At 37.9% G+C, this 22184-nt stretch overlaps 1 protein-coding gene across 2 annotated transcripts in view; it reads left to right on the top strand.

The window, feature by feature from the left end:
- VCL (vinculin) overlaps positions 1-22184 on the top strand; it is a 118590-nt gene that overhangs the window by 75113 nt on the left and 21293 nt on the right. For both annotated transcript variants that reach the window (XM_055325217.1, XM_055325218.1), the window contains exons 6-13: positions 1089-1249; positions 9847-9937; positions 10738-10885; positions 14124-14277; positions 14972-15147; positions 18399-18589; positions 20393-20592; positions 21732-21860. In XM_055325217.1, coding sequence (XP_055181192.1) covers positions 1089-1249; positions 9847-9937; positions 10738-10885; positions 14124-14277; positions 14972-15147; positions 18399-18589; positions 20393-20592; positions 21732-21860 — 1250 coding nt within the window. The remainder of the gene's footprint in view (positions 1-1088; positions 1250-9846; positions 9938-10737; positions 10886-14123; positions 14278-14971; positions 15148-18398; positions 18590-20392; positions 20593-21731; positions 21861-22184) is intronic.

The following is a 22184-nucleotide window of genomic DNA, read 5'->3' as shown; positions in this document are numbered from 1 at the left end:
TACAAGGCATGGCACAGTCATCCTCAGTTCCTGCCTTCCTGCTTTGACATTTCAGGTAGTAGCTAAAAAAGGAGAGGTGAGTATAGGAGCTCAGAACGCCCTCATATGAACTAGAAAACAAAAAAATTGTAAGTAGAGTCTTATAATCTCCATGGGAAATATGTTTTTGAGGGGCTGTTCCATGTGGTAGAAAGGTTTTGAGAGTAAGATTTCTTTCTGATCTAGGTCACTCAGTAGTGTGTCAATTAATTTTTTTTTAAGATTTTATTTATTTATGAGAGATACAGATATAGGCAGAGGGAGAAGCAGGCTCCTCAAGGCAGCCCGATGGGGGACTTGATCCCAGGACTCCGGGATCACGCCCTGAGCCAAAGGCAGAGACGCCCAACTGCTGAGCCACCCAGGTGTCCCAGTGTCGATTAATTTTTAACAATTTTAATTGTTTTATGGGAAGATAGCCTTTTTCTCCAGTGCTTCAAATTAATATTTTCATCTTCTTTACTTTTGGGGGCTAGAAAGTTCCTGCTACATGTTGAGAGAAATTCCAGAAGATAAACTCAACATTTTGGGATCTTCCATTACGATGGGATATAGCAGGATACTCCATTTAGTTTTATTGACTGTTTTCATCTTGTCCTGTTAGGTGTATGTTAGATGGGGCCAGTGTTAGGGCTAGGAAGATAACTGATTTAGAAAGACACTGGGTATTTTGTGATTGTAGGTCATCAGTATATGCATGTTAAATTAACTCCCTGATCATGTTTTAATGATGTCTTGTACCTTAAAGTTACTGATAGTGGAACTTCATTGGCAGACTTGCAGTGTTTTTTGTTTTGTTTTGTTTTTAATATTCTTTTTTGTTGTTGTTAAGATTTCTTTTTTAAATAACTTCTACCCTCAATGTGGAGCTCAAACTTAAAACCCTGAGATCAAGAGTCACATGCTCTACTGACTGAGCTAGCCTAATATAGTCTTTTTAAGACCTTAGAAACCCAAAACATGTACAAGTGTGGAACATCTTGTGTGAATGTTTTTATACAGCAAGATTAAATTCTGAGCTTAGTTTCTGATTGTTTATTTTTTTATAGCTATGAAGATTTTTGTAACAACTAAAAATTCAAAAAACCAAGGAATAGAAGAAGCTTTGAAAAATCGCAATTTCACTGTAGAGAAGATGAGTGCTGAAATTAATGAGATCATTCGTGTATTACAACTCACTTCTTGGGATGAAGATGCCTGGGCCAGCAAGGTAAATGTTATTGGAAGAGAAATAAGCAAACTCCTGAATTCTCCCCCTCACACTTTATCTTGTAATTGTGGGTAGCGTAAGACTACTGAGATATTATGAAATGATTTCTACTTCACTTTTCCTGGGTTTCATGAGTTAGTTGCTGCTTTTGCAAATTTCCTTTGCCCCAGGCTAGAACAAATAAATAGGCATGTGGGGTGAATGGCTGGTTGAAGACTGAGATGTGTAGCTTTTTCTTTAAGCTGGACACTCATTGGGCTGGTGGAGGAATTCTTGTAGGGTGTATACTCCCCTGGGTGGGAACCCTGCCTTATTATATGGGTGGTTGTTGCTAGGTGACTAAGGAAGATACAGAATATGACCATTAATTTAATTTTATGGAAACTTTTCCTTAACCAATCTTTGACCTAAGAAATCTACAGAGGAGAAACTCTTGGCATTTCTAGGTGTGTCTGTTTGTCATACCATTTTCCTTAAGGAAAGCTTAATTAAAATATTGGTTTTCATATTCGCCCTTGCGTTTGAGGGGTTCCTTCACCTTTTATCTAGAATTTCTTCCTGAACTCCAGAAGGGTTGATTCCTTCTGGAGCCTAGCAGCAGTGATCTTATGTTGATACTGCTCTGGTCTACTTTTCCCTGTCTAGTGACTGTCTGGGAGATCTGAGGCACTTAGGTTTATTCTTTCCTTATAGGAGCCCAAGATACAACCAATGGGGGAAACACACTGCCTCCAGGATCCAGCTTCTCCACCCAAATGATGTTTCCAGGGCCCCCCCTGGAAAAGAGGGGATTTGTAGTATGACTTCCATTGGGTACCCAGTATGGTTGTATAGAAAGAGGGGATTTGTAGTATGACTTCCATTGGGTGCCCAGTATGGTTGTATAGAAAGAGGGGATTTGTAGTATGACTTTCATTGGGTGCTCAGTAGGGTTGTGTTTGTTCTTCAGAACACCTCTAAGGTAAGGTCAAAGCTGGGTCTTAAAATCATATTGCCCAGAAAGTGAATCTAAATATGCAGAAGGAAATTAGCTTAACTATGGATTTTACAGAGACACAAAGTTCTTGAACAAGTTTTAAGACTGTATTTTCAATCTATATGGTAAAATCATTTTATTAAGTCTTTGATATTTTACTTAATTTTGCTTTTGCATATTTGACAACTTTCACTTCCCTGTTATGACTTCTTTATGCATCTTTTTTTGTTCTCTTGTCTGTTTTATTCTTTTTCTCACATTTAGAAGGTAAGCTTTCTCTTGCCCTCTAGTCTCTTTTTGGCTTAAAAAGAGAAAAAAGCATGTCTGTAAGGTTTTCTTGTGCTGTGTGCTGTGCCTTATTCTGTGTGCCGGTGTGTAACACTGTGCTCGAATATGTGTCAGAATGTGATTTAATAGGGCCTCGGGGCTGTGCCAGGCAAACTGACTCTGGGTCATACTGAGTTATTGCTTTTGGGAGAGCAAAATAAAAGACATTACTATGGGATATCATGCTTTCTGTATTTGGTGGATGCTTTCATCTTTTTGAACAGGCTCCTAAGCACTGTTTTGGCCTGGTCATTCCCACTGACTTCATTTGAAGGGCAAGTTTCTCTAAGTAGCTGGGTGACCTCCAAGTGACCTACGGACCCTGTTCTTGGGAAATGAAACTTGTAGCAGATGCCATCTCTCGATTTGCATTTCATATCAGTCTCTGCTTTTGGAGATGTGTCATTGAGGTTTTAAACCATAATGAAAATAAGTAGGTTGAAGAGTTTAGATGGGTCACCTGTCCTTCACAGTGACCCGAGCTTTCAAAATCAAAAAGGGAAAAAGTTAAGTGTATCTAAGATTTTTCCTAACTTCAGCCCGTGGTTCACTGCATGTTCTGCTAAGCTGTGAATCATCCATAGTTCTCCATGACCTCACATTCCCCTAACCTAATCTCTCCTTATTCTCTCTCTTTTGCTTCTAGCAGATGAGAAATAGCAAAAAAAGAGGAGCAGGTCTTACCACCCCAATGTTTTTCTATTTTTGGAGGGGAAAAGTTATCCATCATTTAGTAAATAAGTGTTGCTGAGCTTTATTTTGTACAAGTGCCATTGAGAGATGCTTCTTCTTCTTTTTTTTTTTTGAAATGTGGTCAGTTGAGTTTTTCAGGATAAGGATGTGGCACCTGGGGAGATATACAAGGGAAATGAACCTGGTCCCCACTGTGTACATTCTTGTAGCTGTCTCATTTTTATGCTGATCTGGGAGGAACCAGACTGTACGGGGTGTTGCAAAACTATCAGAATGAAAGAAAGTAAATAAAATTAGTTCAACCAAAAGAAGCTCAAGTACAAAATGACATCAGAATGAGCAAGAAGTGTTCATTTTTAAGTCTCATTTTGTTTTTGTTTTACATTTACCTGGTTCAAAAATCAAAATGCTATAAAAAGATATACATGACAAATCTTACTTCTGACCCCATCCCCATCTACTCTACTTCCAGCTACCCCTGAACTGTAATTGCTTTTATTAGTTGCAAGAATAATGAGGAAAAAAAAATTTACCTTGAAAAGGTAAATTGGTACCTAGAATTTTGGTTATTTTTCAGTTTACTAGCATTATGCATCTTTCATTGCTCACCTGTAAGCAGTGAATTAATCAGACCTTGCGTCTATCTGTGAACACTGAGTCCCTATTCTATTTAATACGTGATATCTTTTACCTCCTCTCGACCCTACCAATTAAGAATTAACTTTGTCTTACCATACTTGTTTCATGCTTCCCCATTGGTGCAGTTTTCTCCTGGAAAGTGATGGTTCCTCTAGAAAAGTGGGGGAAGAAAGTAAGTGGAAAAAATTTTTGGTAAAAGTGCGTCTTGCCGAATAAGTTAAGTTCTTAAAGAGGCAGTGCAATAGCTGATTATTTTACCTTTTATACCTACATCCAAATTACATATTTACACATTTAAAAGTACTTTGAATTTAAATGCTTCATTTTATTTTGAGAATAAAAATTTTCCCCTCCTGAAATCAATAATCTTCGTATAGTGATCATTAAAAATGAATTTAGTGTTCATTATGAAAGAAATTTGTGAATTAAACACAACTCTAATTCTGCCCTTTGTAAATTTAGCACTCTCTTTTTAAAATATTTATATTACTTGTTTCTTGATGCATGCTGAGAATTAAGAGGAAGTGAGAAAAATTTTAAGCTAAGAATTTTTTTACCCTACCTAGATGCTCCTACAACTGGACCTGAGTCATCCCATGCTGTTATTCAGAATTAGTTCTTCTCTTTTTTTTTTTTTTTTTTTTTTTTAAGATTTTGTTTAGTTATTTGAGAGAGAGGGAGAGAGAGCACACAGGGAAAAGGAGAAGCAGACTGCCCGCTGAGCAGGGAGCCCAATGTAGGCCTCGATCCCAGGGCCCTGAGATCATGCTCTGAGCTGAATGAAAGCAGATGCTTCATCGTCTCAGCCACCCAGGCACCCATAGAATTAGTTCTTGTGGATCTCCTGCCCCTGTAGGCCTAGGCTGGTGGTGGGGTAAAAGTAGTGACTGACTCACAAGATGTCTTGCACAGAAGATTTCTGTACCCTACCAGAGAAGGAAAAACTGGTTAGAACTTGTGATCTTACTTGGTCTTACTTACAGACAGCTGAGGTTTAAGTGTTGATAATTTATTTCATTTTTGAAAAAAAAGGTTGTAAGTGCGGGTTTTTTTTTTATTAGAATGTCTACTGTGAAAATGAAACATGATTTAAGATTGACTTGATTAATTAAAACGATTCTACTTTAGATGTTTTATTTTTATTACTGAAATACAGTTGACATATAATGTTATAATAGTTTCAAGTGCACGCATAATGATTTGACAATATGTGAACTTTTTAATGAGTCTTAGACTGTTTTCTTTTAGCAGCTAATACAATAGAGGACTTATCTCTTAGAGTTTGAGATAAGTAGTTAATTCAGACATTTATCATATTTTAGCCCCTCCCCTCAAACTGAAGAAGAGCCCAAAATGTTGAAGCGATTGATATTTCCCTTCTCATCCAAGTGATCTTCTACTTGGTACATCTGATTGTACACACATAGGTGGCATTGCATTTTAGAGCTGGGAAGGTATTCTTAAAGATGAGGAACTAAAGCCTAATTTGCCTGAAGTCTCAGGGGGAGACAACTTTCTCTCGTTACTTAAATGTAGTTTGTAAGATTTTGTTCTAATGCCCATTTATTCTTTCCAGAAACATTTGTTTAAAACACGGATTAAGGAGTGGAAATGCCATCAGTAATGGAACAGAGTGGGAAGAGTGGGGAGGGGAGGTGTCAGTGGGAAAAGGGAGAGTAGATTGGGCAGCAAACAAGAGGCAGTCCTTAGTCCCATATTGAAAATTTTCTAGAACATGGCGTTGTAGGACCTCACTTTTTCTATCACAGTTCCTTTTGATTATCTCTAGGAGGAACTCCAGGGTTCTCAGTACTATTCTGTGTTCCTTAGAACTAACTCTATATTAAATTTCAGGAGTGTTTCAGTTCCTGGGAGAGCATATAAAAAGTAGTTCTTTTAAGGTTGTCCTTCCACCTTTTGGTGTGCGTGAGACTGCCAAGTCAGTGTGGTTTTTTCATTTAAAATCTGAACTCATAAGAATTTCACTGTAAAAGGGACCTTGGGGAGGTGACCAGATTCCTGTTAGCTGTCCCTAAAACTGCGTGCCTAGATCTGGTCTTTTTTACACTCACTCTTCAAAACAAAACAAAACAAAACAAACAAACAAAAAAGAACAACAAAAACCCAGAGAAGAGATTAGTGGAGATTTTTCTCTTTTCCAAATTTGAGATTTTACAAAGATACTCCAATGACGATTTTTTTCTCTATTAATATACTTCTTATGATGCTTATGACAGTTCTGTTAATTCCAGAGTAAAGACTGCTCTTCAAAAGAAGTATATATGAGATTCTTAGAAGACCAAAATATTTGTTCCCGTGGACCTTTTTTATTTTGATAGGACATTAAAGTGTAATGTGTTTAAATGATTATTCAAAACTTGCTCTGTTCCAGAAAGAATCGAAAGTGGTCCTTTCGGGAACCCTGGGTGGCACAGCGCTTTGGCGCTTGCCTTTGGCCCAGGGCGCGATCCTGGAGACCCGGGATCGAATCCCACATCGGGCTCCCGGTGCATGGAGCCTGCTTCTCCCTCTGCCTGTGTCTCTGCCTCTACCTCTCTCTGTGTGACTATCATAAAAAAAAAAAAAAAAAAAAAAGTGGTCCTTTCAGTTACTGCTTTAAATCATCAAAATTGTCTAAAATTCATGCTATTAAAAACTCTGGTAACTAACTGAAATTGTCACTTTAAATAATGTAGCTTCATTTCAACTTTTAATGGATCATTTTTAGGGGCAAAATAGAACCTTTTAATTTTAACTTATTTTTTTTTAAATTTTTTTCAGTTTTTAAAGATTTTATTTATTCATAGAGACAGAGAGAGAGAGAGAGAGAGAGAGAGGGGCAGAGACACAGGCAGAGGGAGAAGCAGGCATCATACAGAGAGCCTGAGGTGGGACTGGATCCAGGGTCTTCAGGATCAAGCCCTGGGCTGCAGGCGGCGCTAAACTGCTGTGCCACCAGGGCTGCCCAATTTTAACTTATTGATGTCACATCTTCTCCCACTCAGGAGTAAATTACTCACTTCCCGAGGATTAGATTCTTTCCTTGAAGTGTGGTGGCCATTCATGCTTTATTAGGAAGAAAAAAAGCGATGATTTTTAAGGGTACTGAATAGAGCAAAGCTACTATTTCCATCATGTTTCAAATCATTTTTGGGCAGTGAAGAATAAAATAAGTCATTTATGGTAGTAAGGATTAGGATTTTGATTTTTAGAGCTTATTTTCTGGTCAGTATTAACCAAAGCCAAAATCAACAAGGCAAAGACTTACTATTACTGAAGGTTAGAATCTTTGGCAACTCTTTTTGGTAAAAGAAAAAAATTCATGAATTTCAGTTAATATAAAATAAAGAGGTTTGATGTCAGCAAACCTGTGATCAGTTGGATTTGTAGGACTGTTTCTTAGTTTGTAAAATTGCATTTAAATTTGAGGTTCAATGAAGTAATGAGGGGAAGCACTACCTAAAACAGAACCTATCATGCAGGAAATCCTCAATTAAAGTTAGTTTCCAGACTAGTAGCCTTTTTATTTATTTTTATTATTTTTTTAAAAGTAGGCTCCATGTCCAATGTGGGGCTCAAACTCATGACCCGGTGACCAGGAGATGCATGCTCTACTGACTGAGCCAATGAGGAGCCCCCAAAGAGTAACCTTTATTTTTTTATTTTTTAAAGATTTATTTATTTATTTATTCATGATATATATATATATATAGAGAGAGGCAGAGACACAGGAGGAGGGGAGAAGCAGGCTCCATGTCGGGAGCCCGATGTGGGACTCGATCTCGGGACTCCAGGATCGCGTCCCAAGCCATAGGCAGGCGCTAAACCGCTGAGCCACCCAGGGATCCCCTCAGAGAGTAGCCTTTAATGCTAGAGTAGACCCACAAAATATTTGATCTTTTGAAATGAAATCAATTTCCAGTTTTTTCACTGAAAAAATAATAGCGTGTTAGAGAAATGGTTATTTAAAAGATTATAAATTATTTTCACATGGGTATAATTTCTCCTTAGAATAGGCACAGACTTCCCTAGGAAGAGATTATGATTTTTTCTTTTCTGTGCCTAGACAAAATCCTGTAACTTGTATTAGACCCTAGGCTATCTAATTCTCTGAGGTTGGGAGTTGTCTGAGCCTCTTTTTAAATAGGTATTGATTTGGGCCTTGCTAATCTGGAATCAAGCTAAAGCTGGCTTTTAAAGACAGGGTTTGTTGTACAGATTAATGTAGAACAAGATGGAGGAGGAGTAGATATTTAAGCTATTTGAGAATACAAGCACTTAAAAAATGCCATTTGTCTACTTGTACTAATTCAAATGGATTTCAAAATAGATACTCTTATGACTCTCCCTGCCTTCTTTTGAGAGATAGCCTCCATAATTCCGTATAATTTGATAATAAAAAATATTCTATTTACATTTTTTTGGTAATTTAGTTCACTTCAGTTGCTGTGGCTGAGAATTTGTAGCCAAATTCAACAGAAGGTGAGGTGAAGACAGAAGAACAAACTTTATCTGTTTAGATGGGGAAGGAGGAAATACTAAAGCTGAAAGTCCTTATAGTTTGAATAGATACTTTGGAAAAGCTGTGGTCAGGCTGCTGACCTTACCCCACTGGTGCTTGCTGCCAGTGCTTATTTTGTACTAGTTTTGGGTCTTGCGTGGATTAGAGAAGTGGGGAAGCTCCTCGTGCCCCCATGTGGAAGAGTGGTGATACAACACCTTTAAGAACCCCACGTTGCAGGACTGGGAAGTGAAAAAAAAGTTAGAGATTCAGGGCATTGCTTAGAATTTCAAAGGTTAACTCTGTGCTTTGGTGTGTGAACTCTGTAAGAGCCAGTTCCCTAGAGCAAAAGGAGTTCAGCTGTCTTTTTTTTTTTTTATTTTTAAATTTTATTTATTTATTTATTTATTTTAGAGAGAGACAGAAGGCATGAGTGGTGGGGTGGGGGCAGAGGGACAGAGAGAATCCCAAACAGTATGGAGCTGAACATGGGGCTCCATCCCAAGACCTGAGCTGAAATTGAGTCAGACGGTTAACTGACTGAGCCACCCAGGAGCCCCTCATCTGTCTTTAAGGTGTTAAATAGAGACGAGATAGCCAGCCTGTCAGTTGAGAGGATGGATACCTGGGTACTTTTTATATTGTTCTCTACATTTTTGTGTATTTTAAAAACTTCATCAAATTATAGGTGTTATTTTTAGTGTGCTTCAGCTTTTCATGCTATGTCTTGGGAGATTTTATGGTAATTTAATACTAACTATTATGAATTCTGATTGTAAACAATTAATTGAGACCCACTTATTTTATCCTGCCTCTTCTTCCAGGTTAGGATGATAAGGGAACTTAGAATGAGGAAGATGAAGAGTATGGCAGAGAAGGCCAGAAAAACAGTTTTTTCTTGCATTACATGGAGTGGTTTATTTATGGAATTAAAACTAAATTGCTAGATTAAAATTTTCCATTTTTTTCCAGCCAGTAACTCCCAAGTTTTTCAGATTAATTAAGTATAGTGAAGCATTATCCAGTGTTTGTGTATTTCAGAACAAGATGTAAAAGAACTGTGATTTGTGGCACCACGTGCTAATGAGGCTTCCCTGATGCAGGGAGGGCTGTGCCAGGGCCGCAGTAGATGATTGTTGAGTAGAAGGCTGATAATGAGGCATGTGACAACAGGGCTTTTTCCTGCTGAAGACATTAAGCATCTTTTGGCTTGAGTGATTTTTACCAGTTTTCACAGTTTAGCAATAGATCAGAAAACAAAATAGAATTAACTGAAGATTTGCATGCACGATGCTGCATTTTGACAGAAATAAGCATTCTGGTGTGATGAGAGTATTTTTAAGGCTGTTGTAGGACTACCTTAGCTATTGTATGTTAAGTGCTGTAACTTTTTCTCTGTCTTACTTTGTATCATGGTATCTCAGTTTTTGCAAAGAAAATAACTGTATTTCTCTTCAAAAGGACACTGAAGCCATGAAGAGAGCATTGGCCTCCATAGACTCCAAACTGAACCAGGCCAAAGGTTGGCTCCGTGATCCCAGTGCCTCTCCAGGTAATCTAGTTCTGCTTCTCTGACAGATACAATAAAAAACTAAAAGTTGAGCCAACAAAAGAAATAAAGAAAAATCTTCCCATAACCTCATTCTGAGATAACTACTGCAACATTAAGGGACATACTCTATTCTCTGATAGTTTTGACTAATCAAAGCATTTACTGGTCCTTAAAAGGATGAAGGGCAAAGACCAATCACCTTTCATTCTGGAAGAATTAACCAAGCTGAACTGGGCATTCTTTGCTAGATTATTGGTTCACTTCTTCCCTGAATCAGAAAGGTAATTATTTTGAATAAAAACTCTTCTCTTTTAGTTCCCATTTATGTCAACAAAGTACTTAATTAAACAGATTAAATGATGATGCCAATAAGAATTGGAAAGCAAAATTGACTTATGTAAAGACCCAAATGGGTTATTGAGCTAGGTTTTATGGATTTTCTAATCTAATATTCAGTTTTAGATTAATATTTGAATGGACGTGAAAAGCCTAATGGAGGTTAGAGGTGCTAAGTAGTATTAAATTAGTAGAGCCTATTTTCATCATCCATATTCTTACCACAAGCTGCTTATCATCTCCAGATGGATATGGTTCCAAGTATCTTTTTTAGAAGTATCTGCGGTTGAAACCTCACCCTCTGGTTGTTAGGGCATGGTTAGCTATCAGATGTATTGTCTTCTATTCACTTGTCTTGTCATTTAAAATCATCCATTCCTTCATGAATGAAATGACTTGTGAAGCATCCTTCCTAAATAATTAATGCGTCAACAGTGTAGATATTGAATATCTCTTTATTTTAGGGGATGCTGGTGAGCAGGCCATCAGACAGATCTTAGATGAAGCTGGAAAAGTCGGTGAACTCTGCGCAGGCAAAGAGCGTAGGGAGATCCTGGGAACCTGTAAAATGCTGGGGCAGATGACTGATCAAGTGGCTGAACTCCGAGCCAGGTAAAATTCCTCTACTCTTACCTGAGTTAGGTAACAGATCGGATGGCATTCCTGACAAAGTGATTCGGAGAGTAAGGGCCTGCTAATTTTACTGTATTCTTTTTGATGAATGGATAACAGATTATTATAGTCTATGAATTCTCTTGAGATTGAAGTGAACTTTTCCTTTGATAAACTTTTAAAGTAGGCTGATGCCTTGTAGTAAAGTTGAAATTGAAATGGAAATCTGGTATCTTAGTTTCTAGCCACAGGCTTATGATGAATAAGGGGCAGTGGTGAAGTCTGGCATGGGTAGGCATATCTTTTATTAAGGATGGGTAAAAAGAAACATAAAGAGTGAAAATATTGGAATTGTTTCACATTATTTAAAAAACCACTTAAGTAGGTTATCATGTATGTTGGTTATTTCTAGGATTTTTTGAGTTTCTATTTCATCATTATTCATTTGGTTTCATAATTCTTTTACCTACTTCAAGGCTTGACTTCTAGAACTTTTCCCCCTGTATACTATATATAGTTTGTTATTAAGAAAACTCAGTATAACATAGGCTTCTTTGGAACTCACCCGTAGAGTCAATGAAGTTCTAAAAGATCCTCATTTTTATGGAATTTTATAATATGGGCATTCTTGAAACTCAATTTCAAGAATTGAAATATGGGGACTACTAGTGTGGCTGAATATTAATTTGGCTTCAAGAATGTCATGAAACACCTTGAGATAACTGGAATATACAGGGTCTCCAAACAGGCCTCAGAAATACCCCTTGACAAGTTGTACACTGTTAGACCTGGTTTCAAATGTATTAACAGAATAGACATAAGACTACAGTTCTTGGGGTACCTGGTTGGCTCAGCTGGTCGAATGTGCTACTCTTAATCTTGGGGTTGTGAGTTTGAGCTCCACATTGGATGTAGAGAGTACTTAAAAAAAGAAAAAAAGAATATAGTCCTTTTTTTTTTAAGTTTATTTTTTAGTAATCCCCCCACCCAACATGGAGCTTGAACCCACGACCCTGAAATTAAGAGTCACACGCTCCACTGACTGAGCCAGCCAGGTCCCCCAAGAATACAGTTCTTAAAGGCGTGGTTCTTAACCTTTTGGGTCAAGATAATTCTTATCTGATGAAAGCCATTAATCTGTACATAAAAAGATGCCCATAAACATGCCTGTGTAATATGTGTAATTTCCAGAGGTTCGTGGATTCATCGTAGCCCTGGAAGTTCCAGGGGTTTCAGGTCAAGAGTCTTTACCTTGTAGGGAGAAGGAACTGCATAAATAAATGTGGTCTCACTGAGCTCAATGAGCCTTTTTCTCCTGCTGTGAAGCAGTCTCCCCTGTCATGAGCATGACAAGAACTTTACAGAAAGGACAAAAAGAAGTTCTGTTCCCATTCGGAGAATTGCCAGTGCAGTTTGACAAGATTCTTGGCTCTTCTAATTTCTCACTGCTGGCTCTTTTGTCTGCAGCCTTTTCACAGTGTGGTAGACAGTTTTCACTTGGAATTCTCGAATACACAGTTGTATGTGTTTAGAGAAAGATGAATTTGAGCAAGAGAACAAGGTGGTTGCTGTATGGGATCGACTGTAAATCTGTAAAGGGACAAGGCTGCAACAGTGATGAGCTGTGGGCCTGCTTCACACTGGAGCCTGCAGTGTCCTTTTCTGATGAAAGATTAGTAAGCTATCTCCCTGTTAGCCTTTCTTAAATATGCCTAGCTATTTAACATTTTAGTGGCTGAGGCTCAGCAACAATTTCCTCATTGATAAACTTCTTTTCAGTTGCTAGGGTTTGTAGGTTGTAAGGATCTATTTTTCCTCCATGGGACCCAGTAAACTTTTATTTTGAATGAAATATTATAAATATTTTTTACATTTTCACACTTGGACTTTTGTCCTGTAAAAAGTTTCTCATCACGAATGACTAGAGTTGAAAGAAAAAAGCAAATTAAATTGTAAAAGGTCCCAAAAGCCTTCCACTCCTCAGCACATCTAAGGGGAAGCCTCAAGTACAAATGAAACATACCTGGCAATAAATATTATTGAGTTCATGACTTTACATATTGGTATAGATGAAAAACAAGATGAATTTTAGGAGAACAGATAAATGAATGACAGATCTATGCTACAATTAAGGGGAGCGATGATGTTTTGGAGTTCATCCTAAAGTCAGAAGCTTAGGTTAGGAGGATAAGCTTGCCTTTCTACCAACTGATAAAGTTCCCCACCCCATCATTGAGAGTACCAGGCGGAGTGGCTTAAAAATCTGAGTTTGTGAAACGGTGGCAAATCTTACTTTGTTATGACTTAGGAAGTCTCTTACAAAGAGAAAACAAGTGTCTAATGATGCACCTCATTTTTAATATAGCGTACCACTTCCGAGAGAGGAAAATAGTAGAATTAGTCTTTCAGGAGAATGATGGAAAAAAAAAAAAACCCAGTTTCTCACCAACAGTGCTTTTTTCCTCCTTAGTACCAACTGGTTTTGATATTTATAGATTGCATAGGAGTGGAAGGTAGACATTTACAATTATTATTAGGTTTATTATAATAATGGCAGTTAAATAGCAGCAGTAGTTATATTATTTGTATGGCTTTGTTGCCACAGTGTTCTATAGTTTACCCTTTTGCTTGAAGCCACTCTGTTGGGTAAGCTGGGCAAGTCCTGTTACCTACCTAGTCCTCATTTTATAAGTGAGAAAGCTAAAGCCTGTCATAAACAAGGTTCACAGGTCCCAAGACTAAGAATTTGAACACAGATCTGCTTGGTCCCAGTTTGGTGTGCTTTTAGTAGCACTGGGCATGCTACTTCCTGAAATATTTTCGATGTATACTTGCCCATAAATAAGACAATCTAATGGGATTTTTTTTTCTAAAGCACACATTACTATGGTAACAAACCCTCCATAGCAAGAAGATCACAAGCACATTTTCCCCCTTAAGTTCAGACTTGATTATGTAATCACCATCAAGAGGAGAATCATTATTATCAAAATTTGCAGGCTGGTCTTTAAAGTGGTTATGCAGTTCCAGGAAGCTAATGCATATTTTTAAAAGCAAAAGGAGAAAGTAGATGATTTGGGTGTTTTGCTTTATTTCTGTGTTTTCTTGTGCTACCCCAGATTTGCTGGAGGAAAGGAAAAAGACAAGCATGTTAACAAAAATGACATATTTGTGCTTCTCATGATATTTTGCCAGTAAGTATTTGAGAGAGTGCAATGACAACATCTGTTTTGAACAGAGGACAAGGAGCCTCACCAGTGGCCATGCAGAAAGCCCAGCAGGTGTCTCAGGGTCTGGATGTGCTCACAGCAAAAGTGGAAAATGCAGCCCGCAAGCTGGAAGCTATGACCAACTCAAAGCAGAGCATTGCCAAGAAGATTGATGCTGCTCAGGTAGTAATGATGATTTTCAGGAGGGGTGGGAAATAAATATCCTGTATCTCTGTCTGTTTGTCTGTCTTTCTTATTTACTGTGGGTGGATAACGAGTATTTCTAAGTGATGACTGATTCTCGGCATTTACCAATGTTAACACCTCTCCCTGTCACCACAGATTTAGACTCATGTTATCTCTATTTTGAAATAGAGATCTTAATTTTGAATACTTTGATTAGTTAAAAGAATGTACTCTGAGTACCAAGAAAATCCTAGTTCTTGGTAGAGATCACAGAATACGAAAACTGTTCTTTGTGTTAAAATTCACAACTATATTTGGTCATAGCACTGTTAAAGGGTTAGAGTTTTCAGATGCTACTCTCCTGTAAAATGATTTTCATGCATTTCACAGAGAAACACAAATGTTTGAGCAGGTGAATTAATAAGGTGTGATTAAGTCAAAGATAAGATAAAGCTTGTGAAAATATTTATTCTAACGGGGATGGAAAAAATAACTTATAAGCAGATGAAGGATAGATTTGATTTTACCTGAGCCAAGAACCTGTGCAAAACAATAAGAATCAGCATTATAAAAGTGATCACTGGTGTGCCTTGTGATTACTTTTGAGATCTTTCTGATGGCCTTGTTAAGTTTAAAGAAATAGTTTCTGAGGAGATCACAGTGTGCTTTTTTCCCTTTTCTGTGTGTGCAGAATTGGCTTGCAGATCCAAATGGTGGACCAGAAGGAGAAGAACAGATTCGAGGGGCTTTGGCTGAAGCTCGGAAAATAGCAGAGTTGTGTGATGATCCTAAAGAGAGGGATGACATTCTACGTTCTCTTGGGGAGATATCTGCTCTGACTTCTAAATTAGCAGATCTGCGGAGACAGTATGTATTTAATTTCTGATATTGCCCTTTAATCTCTCTTTTTCCCCTGGCATGTAGATGGTTGAATGCTGTAGGTTAAAGGCACATATGATGTTCTTCCACTATATTCCTGTTGATTCTATATGACATGGCTAGGTCAGATATTACTTCTATTTTATTATTGCCATCACTGAGGCTTAATGATTTATTACTGGTCAGATGGTTTTAAATGAATTAATTTAGGATGCCAAGAACTCCTTTTTTGAGATCTACTTTTTAATTTCTAAGCTAGGACTTTTCCTGCTACATCATGTTTGTGGCATAACCGATTTCCAGGCATATGAGGAAAATAATTTTTGTGGCTCTCTAAGAAAAGATGCTGTGGAGGGGGTGGGGAGGGGAGGCATAAGAAGACACTTTTTTCTTTCCCCAGCAATGTTATTTCTTATGTAACTATTATGAAAGATCCTTAAATATGACGTCCTCATCACAGCTGCTGCGTTTAAAGACTTTCATGGCATCATCCACTTTGATTATGTAGAAAAGAGGTGTAGCTTTGTTCTTTTGATTGATATTTTTCTCTCTTAAACAAACTGCAGCATGTGCTGAAAGAACATTACAAGAGTACAATGTCGAAGTAGAAGTTTCTTCTTCCCCACCTCAGTCCTCTAGCCTCTTCTCCGGGGTTACCGTAGTCAAGTATTTTGTGAGATTTGGGTTTTCATTTAACTTGCATATTTCATTTCCTGTTCTTCCATGGGAGAACCTAACCTTTTTTCTGTGACAGGCACCTTGGAGTTCTTTCAAGTCTTGTATTGACCAAGAGGACAATGGTGGTTAAAAAAAAGCACATTCCTGTCTAGTTAGGGCTGTGAAATAGGAACTGAGTGGAAGCAGAATAGACATGCTTTAGGCAGAAAATTGTGATGAGACCAATTTAAATAATAGCTCAAGTTTGATTATATACCAAGCTTGATCATTTGGGGATGACTGAATTGTTTAGACTGAGAAAATAAATAATTTGACAATTGTACAATATAATGTCTATGCAGTTAGGTCTATGTTCATTAATATTAACCTATTTATATAATCTGTTTACGTTCTTATTAGCTTAAAAATACTGAGAGGAGAAAACTATTTTAAAGACCTTAACACAGTTCCATATACATATCAGGTACTCCTTATGTTTCTTAATGATGAAGAGAGAATTGATGGTAATGGTATCAACAGCAAATGTCCCTGTGTGGCCACATGCCATCATTCCTTATTATAACATGTACATATACATAGCTTCCGGGCAGCAGGAGCAGCCATGATCAGAACCATGATAAATAACCTTCTTTGTCCAGCTCTATAACGGAGAAGGTATTGAAATTTAAAGTCACAAAGGAGTTCTTAGGAGAGTATCTAAATTAGTCATTCTGGCAGCTAGAATAATATTTTCATTTTTATTGGTGAGACAGAGAAGATTCATCTGAAGTTTTCTTTAAATAGACTTGAAATATAAAATGCATTAGACTTGGTATATGTTCATAGTGGTTAGAACCTGAAGTCTTTGGAGTAGAGTTTTGGGGGCAGTAATCTCCCTTTGTGATACATAATTGTGGTTTTCTTTTTATTTCTGTGTTGATGGTCTTGTTGAAGTTCTTTGGTTGCAAGGAACTAACTCACGTAAAAAGTGGAAGTTTATTAGAAATATGTAGAGGCAGCTAATGGAGCTTGATAGTTTGAAGTATGGCCAGGTCTAGTGGCAATTGGAAGCTCCTCCCTCCATCTCTTGATAGTTGTATGGTATGCTGTCTGCTTCACTCTGTGTGTTGACTTTATTTGGGTTCTTTGTCTGGCTTTCACCTACCTGTTCCAGGCATAGTATGGCTTTCCAGTTCCAGATCCACCACTAGTTGATTATGTAGTGTTTTTGAAGTATGGACCAAGGACAACTTACCTTAAAATCATCTGGGAAGGTTGTAAAAAAAAAAAAAGTACACCCTGGACCCCTCACCAGCATACTTGATCAGAATCTCTTTTGATGATAGATTTAACAATCTGCATTTAAAACTAAGATCCTAGGTGACTTTTAGCCATACTGGAATTAGGTACCTTGCTTGACTATGGCCTTGTTGAGTTAGATAACCAGTTTAATCAGTTATAGCAAAGATTGGAGAATTACTTGATAGCAATGTAAGTTTCTAAGAGTGAGGACTCAAAAGTTAGAGCGCCTAGGTTTGAATCCCGAGTCCACCAAAGAAAGTGATAGACCTTGGGTAAGTTGTCCAACCTTTTGGCACCTCAGTTTTGCTTTTTGAATAGCGAGGATAACTTTGGTGTTTACCTTATAGGGTTGTTGTAGGATTAAATAAGAGGAGTGTTTGCAGTAGTAACTATCAGAGTTGGAACTCAAAGGACTGTACTCCTGGGCACCTGGGTGGCTCAGTTGGTTAAGCATCTGCCTTTGGCTCAAGTCACGATCTCAGGGTCCTGGGATTGAGCCCCACATCAGGCTCCCTGCTCAGTTGGATGTCTACTTCTCCCTTTCTCTCTCCCTACCTCCTGCTTACCCCACTAGTGCTCTCTTTCTCTCTCTCTCTCTCTCAAAAAAAAAAAAAAAAAAAAAAGGATCGTACTACTACTAGTTCTATAGCTAGTTCTTTTTTTTTTTTTTTTTAATTTTACTTATTTATTGATGAGAAACACAGAGAGAGGTAGAGACATAGGCAGAGGGAGAAGCAGGCTCCCAGCTGGGAGCATGGTGTAGGACTAGTCCAGGACCCCCGGGATCACAACCTGAGCCAAAGGCAAACGCTGAACCACTGAGCCACCCCGGTGCCCAGGAATACAGTCATTTGAGTTCCAACTCTGATAGTGCCCCCTACTATAGCTAGTTCTACAGGTGCCCCCTACTATAGCTAGTTCTACAACTACTTCAACTACTGTTATACAACATACATGGCTACTTGAGCCCACCTAGTTCCTGAGGGGAGTAGTATTTTCTGCAATGGCTGAGTGTTGCTTGATTGAGCTCGGCTAACCAGATGGTTGAGCTTGATTGAGGTAGAATGACTCAATCTCATATTTAATGTTTTAACTGGGATAATGCAATCTGAATTTAAATTATTAATTTCTTATTTTAGTGCCAAATAAACCATTCTCCTTCCAAACTAAGCTAATAATAATGATTAGCAATTTATCATCTCATTAGCATTTGTATAGCAATTAAAATCATCTCAGTGTAAATAGTGTCTGTGACAGGATGGCTTTTTTTTTCTCTTCAGGGGCAAAGGAGATTCCCCAGAGGCCCGAGCATTGGCCAAACAGGTGGCCACAGCCCTGCAGAACTTGCAGACCAAAACTAATAGGGCTGTGGCCAACAGCAGGCCCACCAAGGCAGCTGTCCACCTTGAAGGCAAGATTGAGCAAGCACAGCGGTGGATTGATAATCCCACAGTGGATGACCGGGGTGTTGGTAAGGCCATAAGTGCACTTAACCTTCATTAAACTGGTCTCAGTGAAAATAAGCAAGTTGTCGATAGAGATCTTGTTTGTCTGTAATTAGGTGCAGAAAGGGTTCTTAGCTCCTGGTAAGTAAGTCATTCTACAACATGACTCCATTTCCAAATGTAGCTGATATGATTCCTGTGATTTAATCAAAAAGAATTAGCAAATAAATGATCTTGCTATGGGCAAATAGAAAGGTCCTTAGATTGGAATTGAAATTTTGAACTAATTATTTTCAGTATATAACTGTGTATACTTCTATTCTATTATATTTCTATTACAGTCATTGGAAAGTACCCAGTTAAATGTAATTTTTGAAAATAAGTAAGAGGCACTTAGGTACCAAGGTTATTTTCATTTGTAAGGGCTCTTGCATCACATAGTCACCAGTGGAATTGATACCTGAGAATTTTGATTTTTGGGAGATTTTAGGGATGAATCTATAAGAATTTAGGTCATTTTATGATAGCAAGCCATCTGAAGCTGAAAGATCTGTTTATTTCATTAACTGTATTTGTTGGATAAAAAGATAAATTTTTAAGTTGGTGATTCCCGGTGTTGGGGAATCAGACAGATGCATAATTTACTGGGGGAGGAATAAATTGGTATAAATGTTCTGAACAGCAATTTAGTATTACATGTTAAGAGCTTTAAAAAAGTTCATACTCATTGACTTAGCAATTTGACGTAGAGGAATTCATTATAAAAAGTAATTAGACATGTTTCTAAGGAATTACACACAAGAATGTATATAAATATAAATGTTTAATATGTATGTCATCAATAATTATAAGTAATATAAAATATTATATAGATTTTTTTTAGGTCATGATTTTTTTTTAAGATATTTATTTATTTATTCATGAGAGGACAGAGAGAGGGTGGGGCAGAGACAAAGGCAGAGGGAGAAGCAGGCCCCATGCAGGGAGCCAGACACGGGACTCGATCCCGGGTCTCCAGAATCAGGCCCTGGACTGAAGGCAGGCACCAAACCGCTGAGCCTTCCGGGCTGCCCTTAGATCATGATTTTTAAAGAATATTCAGTGATGTGGAAAAATGCTTCCATTAAATAAAAGAAGCAAGAAAAATTAATGTAAAGTATGATCTCAATTTTGTAAAAGAGAAATGTATATTTGTGTAGGAACATGCAATGCATCAAATAAACTAGAAAATTTACAATAACAAGGATGGATCTAGACGGTATAATGCTAAGTGAAATATGTCAGAGAAAGACAAATCATTTCTCTCATGATTTCACTCATCTGTAGATTTTAAGAAACAAAACAAATGAACCAAAAATTGAAATAAACCAATAAAACCAGACTTAACTATAGAGAATAAATTGATGGTTACCAGAGAGGATGTAGGTAGGGGAATGAGTGAAATAGGTGAAGGGGATTAAGAGTATGCGTATAGTGATGAGCACTAAGTAATGTACAGAATTGTCAAATCACTATATTGTACACCTGAAACTAATACGACACTGTATGTGAACTATACTGGAATTAAAATTAATACATATTAGTAGAATAGTTTTTAAAAAGACCAGAAGGAAATGTTCAACTGTATCAATTTCTGAGGATTATGGTGAATTATCTATTCTTATTTATACTTTTCTGAATTTCCTACAGTTTCCTATTATGAGGGGCAAAAACCCCACAAAATGTTATTAATTAAAAAACAACAACAACAAAACCCCAACAATACAGTAGTTTACCACACTTGCCTTCTTTGGGTCTACGTGAATTACAGTGCTTTCCTCTGGATCCAGGTCAGGCTGCCATCCGGGGGCTTGTGGCCGAAGGGCATCGTCTGGCTAATGTCATGATGGGGCCATATCGCCAAGATCTTCTTGCCAAGTGTGACCGGGTGGACCAGCTGACAGCCCAGCTGGCTGACCTTGCTGCCAGAGGGGAAGGAGAGAGTCCTCAGGCGAGAGCACTTGCCTCTCAGCTCCAAGACTCCTTAAAGGTAAAACTTGGAAGCATATATCATTACATCTGTGTGCTTAGCATTATTGACAAACTAGGGAGGGAGAGAGATTTTTAAAATAAATAATTTCTTGAGTCTGGTGAAAGTGAAGAGTGGATCGAGGAGGATATAAGGAAGTCCAGAGCTTATTAGGAAAAAGCTCCCTTGTGTTTGACAGCGGCTGAAGTTTCTTTCTGAGTTTCAGTCAAATGGGAGCTCTTTCGGGATGTTTGCCCTGCTGTCACCTGTACTTCTTTATTTGGTCTATATTTTTCTTAAAATGGACTCCGTTTTTAATCGTAGGTGGATTTATTTAAAAGAAAAATTTATAATAAACCTGAAATCATGAGCTTGATGAGCTAGTTATATTTTTCCTAATATTCTTTAAAAGAAAACACGGAATTATTAAAATAAGAACACCAATCTAACACCTAAAATCATCTCAGGTATCATGAACTACTCATCTTGAGAAACAGTGGGAGAGACTGAGACTTCTTTGTATAAATCCAGAACACTGAGGTCAGACTAAGTGTGATAACTACAAAAAGGAGCCTTTTCATGACTTCTAAGAACTGTCTTTAGACTCATGTTAAGAAATGGGTACATACACTGGTTATCAAGTTATTCCAGAAACTTAACTGAAAAAACATGTATCCAAAAGAAATTTCCATCATTAACTTATTTACTTGTAATGTGAGAAAATGCTTAGAAATTTGGGACTGTGTCCATCCTTACAGCTTCTGTGGTCATTATCAGGCTCCTCCAGCATTGGGAGTGGTGAGGAACTTCATTTCATTTCAGGGTCTTCTTTGGGTTCTACCCCATGAATCTCAGTATGATTTCTTAGAGGCCACCAAGAAAAGAAGTAAGATTTCTTGTTTGGGTGGAGCAGTCTCCAGGGAAATGTGGGTCCTGTCTTACTCTTTCTACCAGACACTGATCTCTTAGAGGATAGGATTCATATCTTACACCTGTTCCGTGCTGGCGCAGTACTTTGTACATAGTTGATAGTAAATACTTACTGAATGAAAGATTGAATGAATGAATGAATGAATGAATGTGTCACTGAAGTGAGGACATTGGCAGATGTGCTTTTTGGACATTTTTGGTAATTTTTATTTGTAAACAATGTTTTTAAGGATCTGAAAGCCCGGATGCAGGAGGCGATGACTCAGGAGGTGTCAGATGTTTTCAGCGATACCACAACTCCCATCAAGCTGTTGGCAGTGGCGGCCACTGCACCTCCTGATGCTCCCAGTAGGGAGGAAGTGAGTATCTGAGGTCTTCCATTTCTTCTCTTGGCCAGTTGTAAACACACACACACTCATATATATTTGTATATTTGTAAAGGCAAAATGTGATTTCCGTGTGCATCAGGGGCAGTGGTTGGGAAATTGTGGATGAAGTGTGGGAGGGCAGAAAAGGGAAGGCCTTGCCACATCCTCCTTAGTCATCAGGTGTATCAGTTAGGAATGTCTTTAGGACATGTCTTCAGTTGTAAGCTGTAGAAGACCTGACTATCAGAGACAAAAACAAATGGGTTTTCTTTTTATTGTGTGACAAGAAACATGGAGATAGGTGATCCTTGACAG

Source organism: Nyctereutes procyonoides, unplaced genomic scaffold, assembly GCF_905146905.1.
Source record: "Nyctereutes procyonoides isolate TBG_1078 unplaced genomic scaffold, NYPRO_anot_genome, whole genome shotgun sequence".
Classification (NCBI taxonomy): domain Eukaryota; kingdom Metazoa; phylum Chordata; class Mammalia; order Carnivora; family Canidae; genus Nyctereutes; species Nyctereutes procyonoides.
Note: the sequence above shows the minus strand (reverse complement) of the source record. Positions and strands in the feature narration are given on the sequence as shown.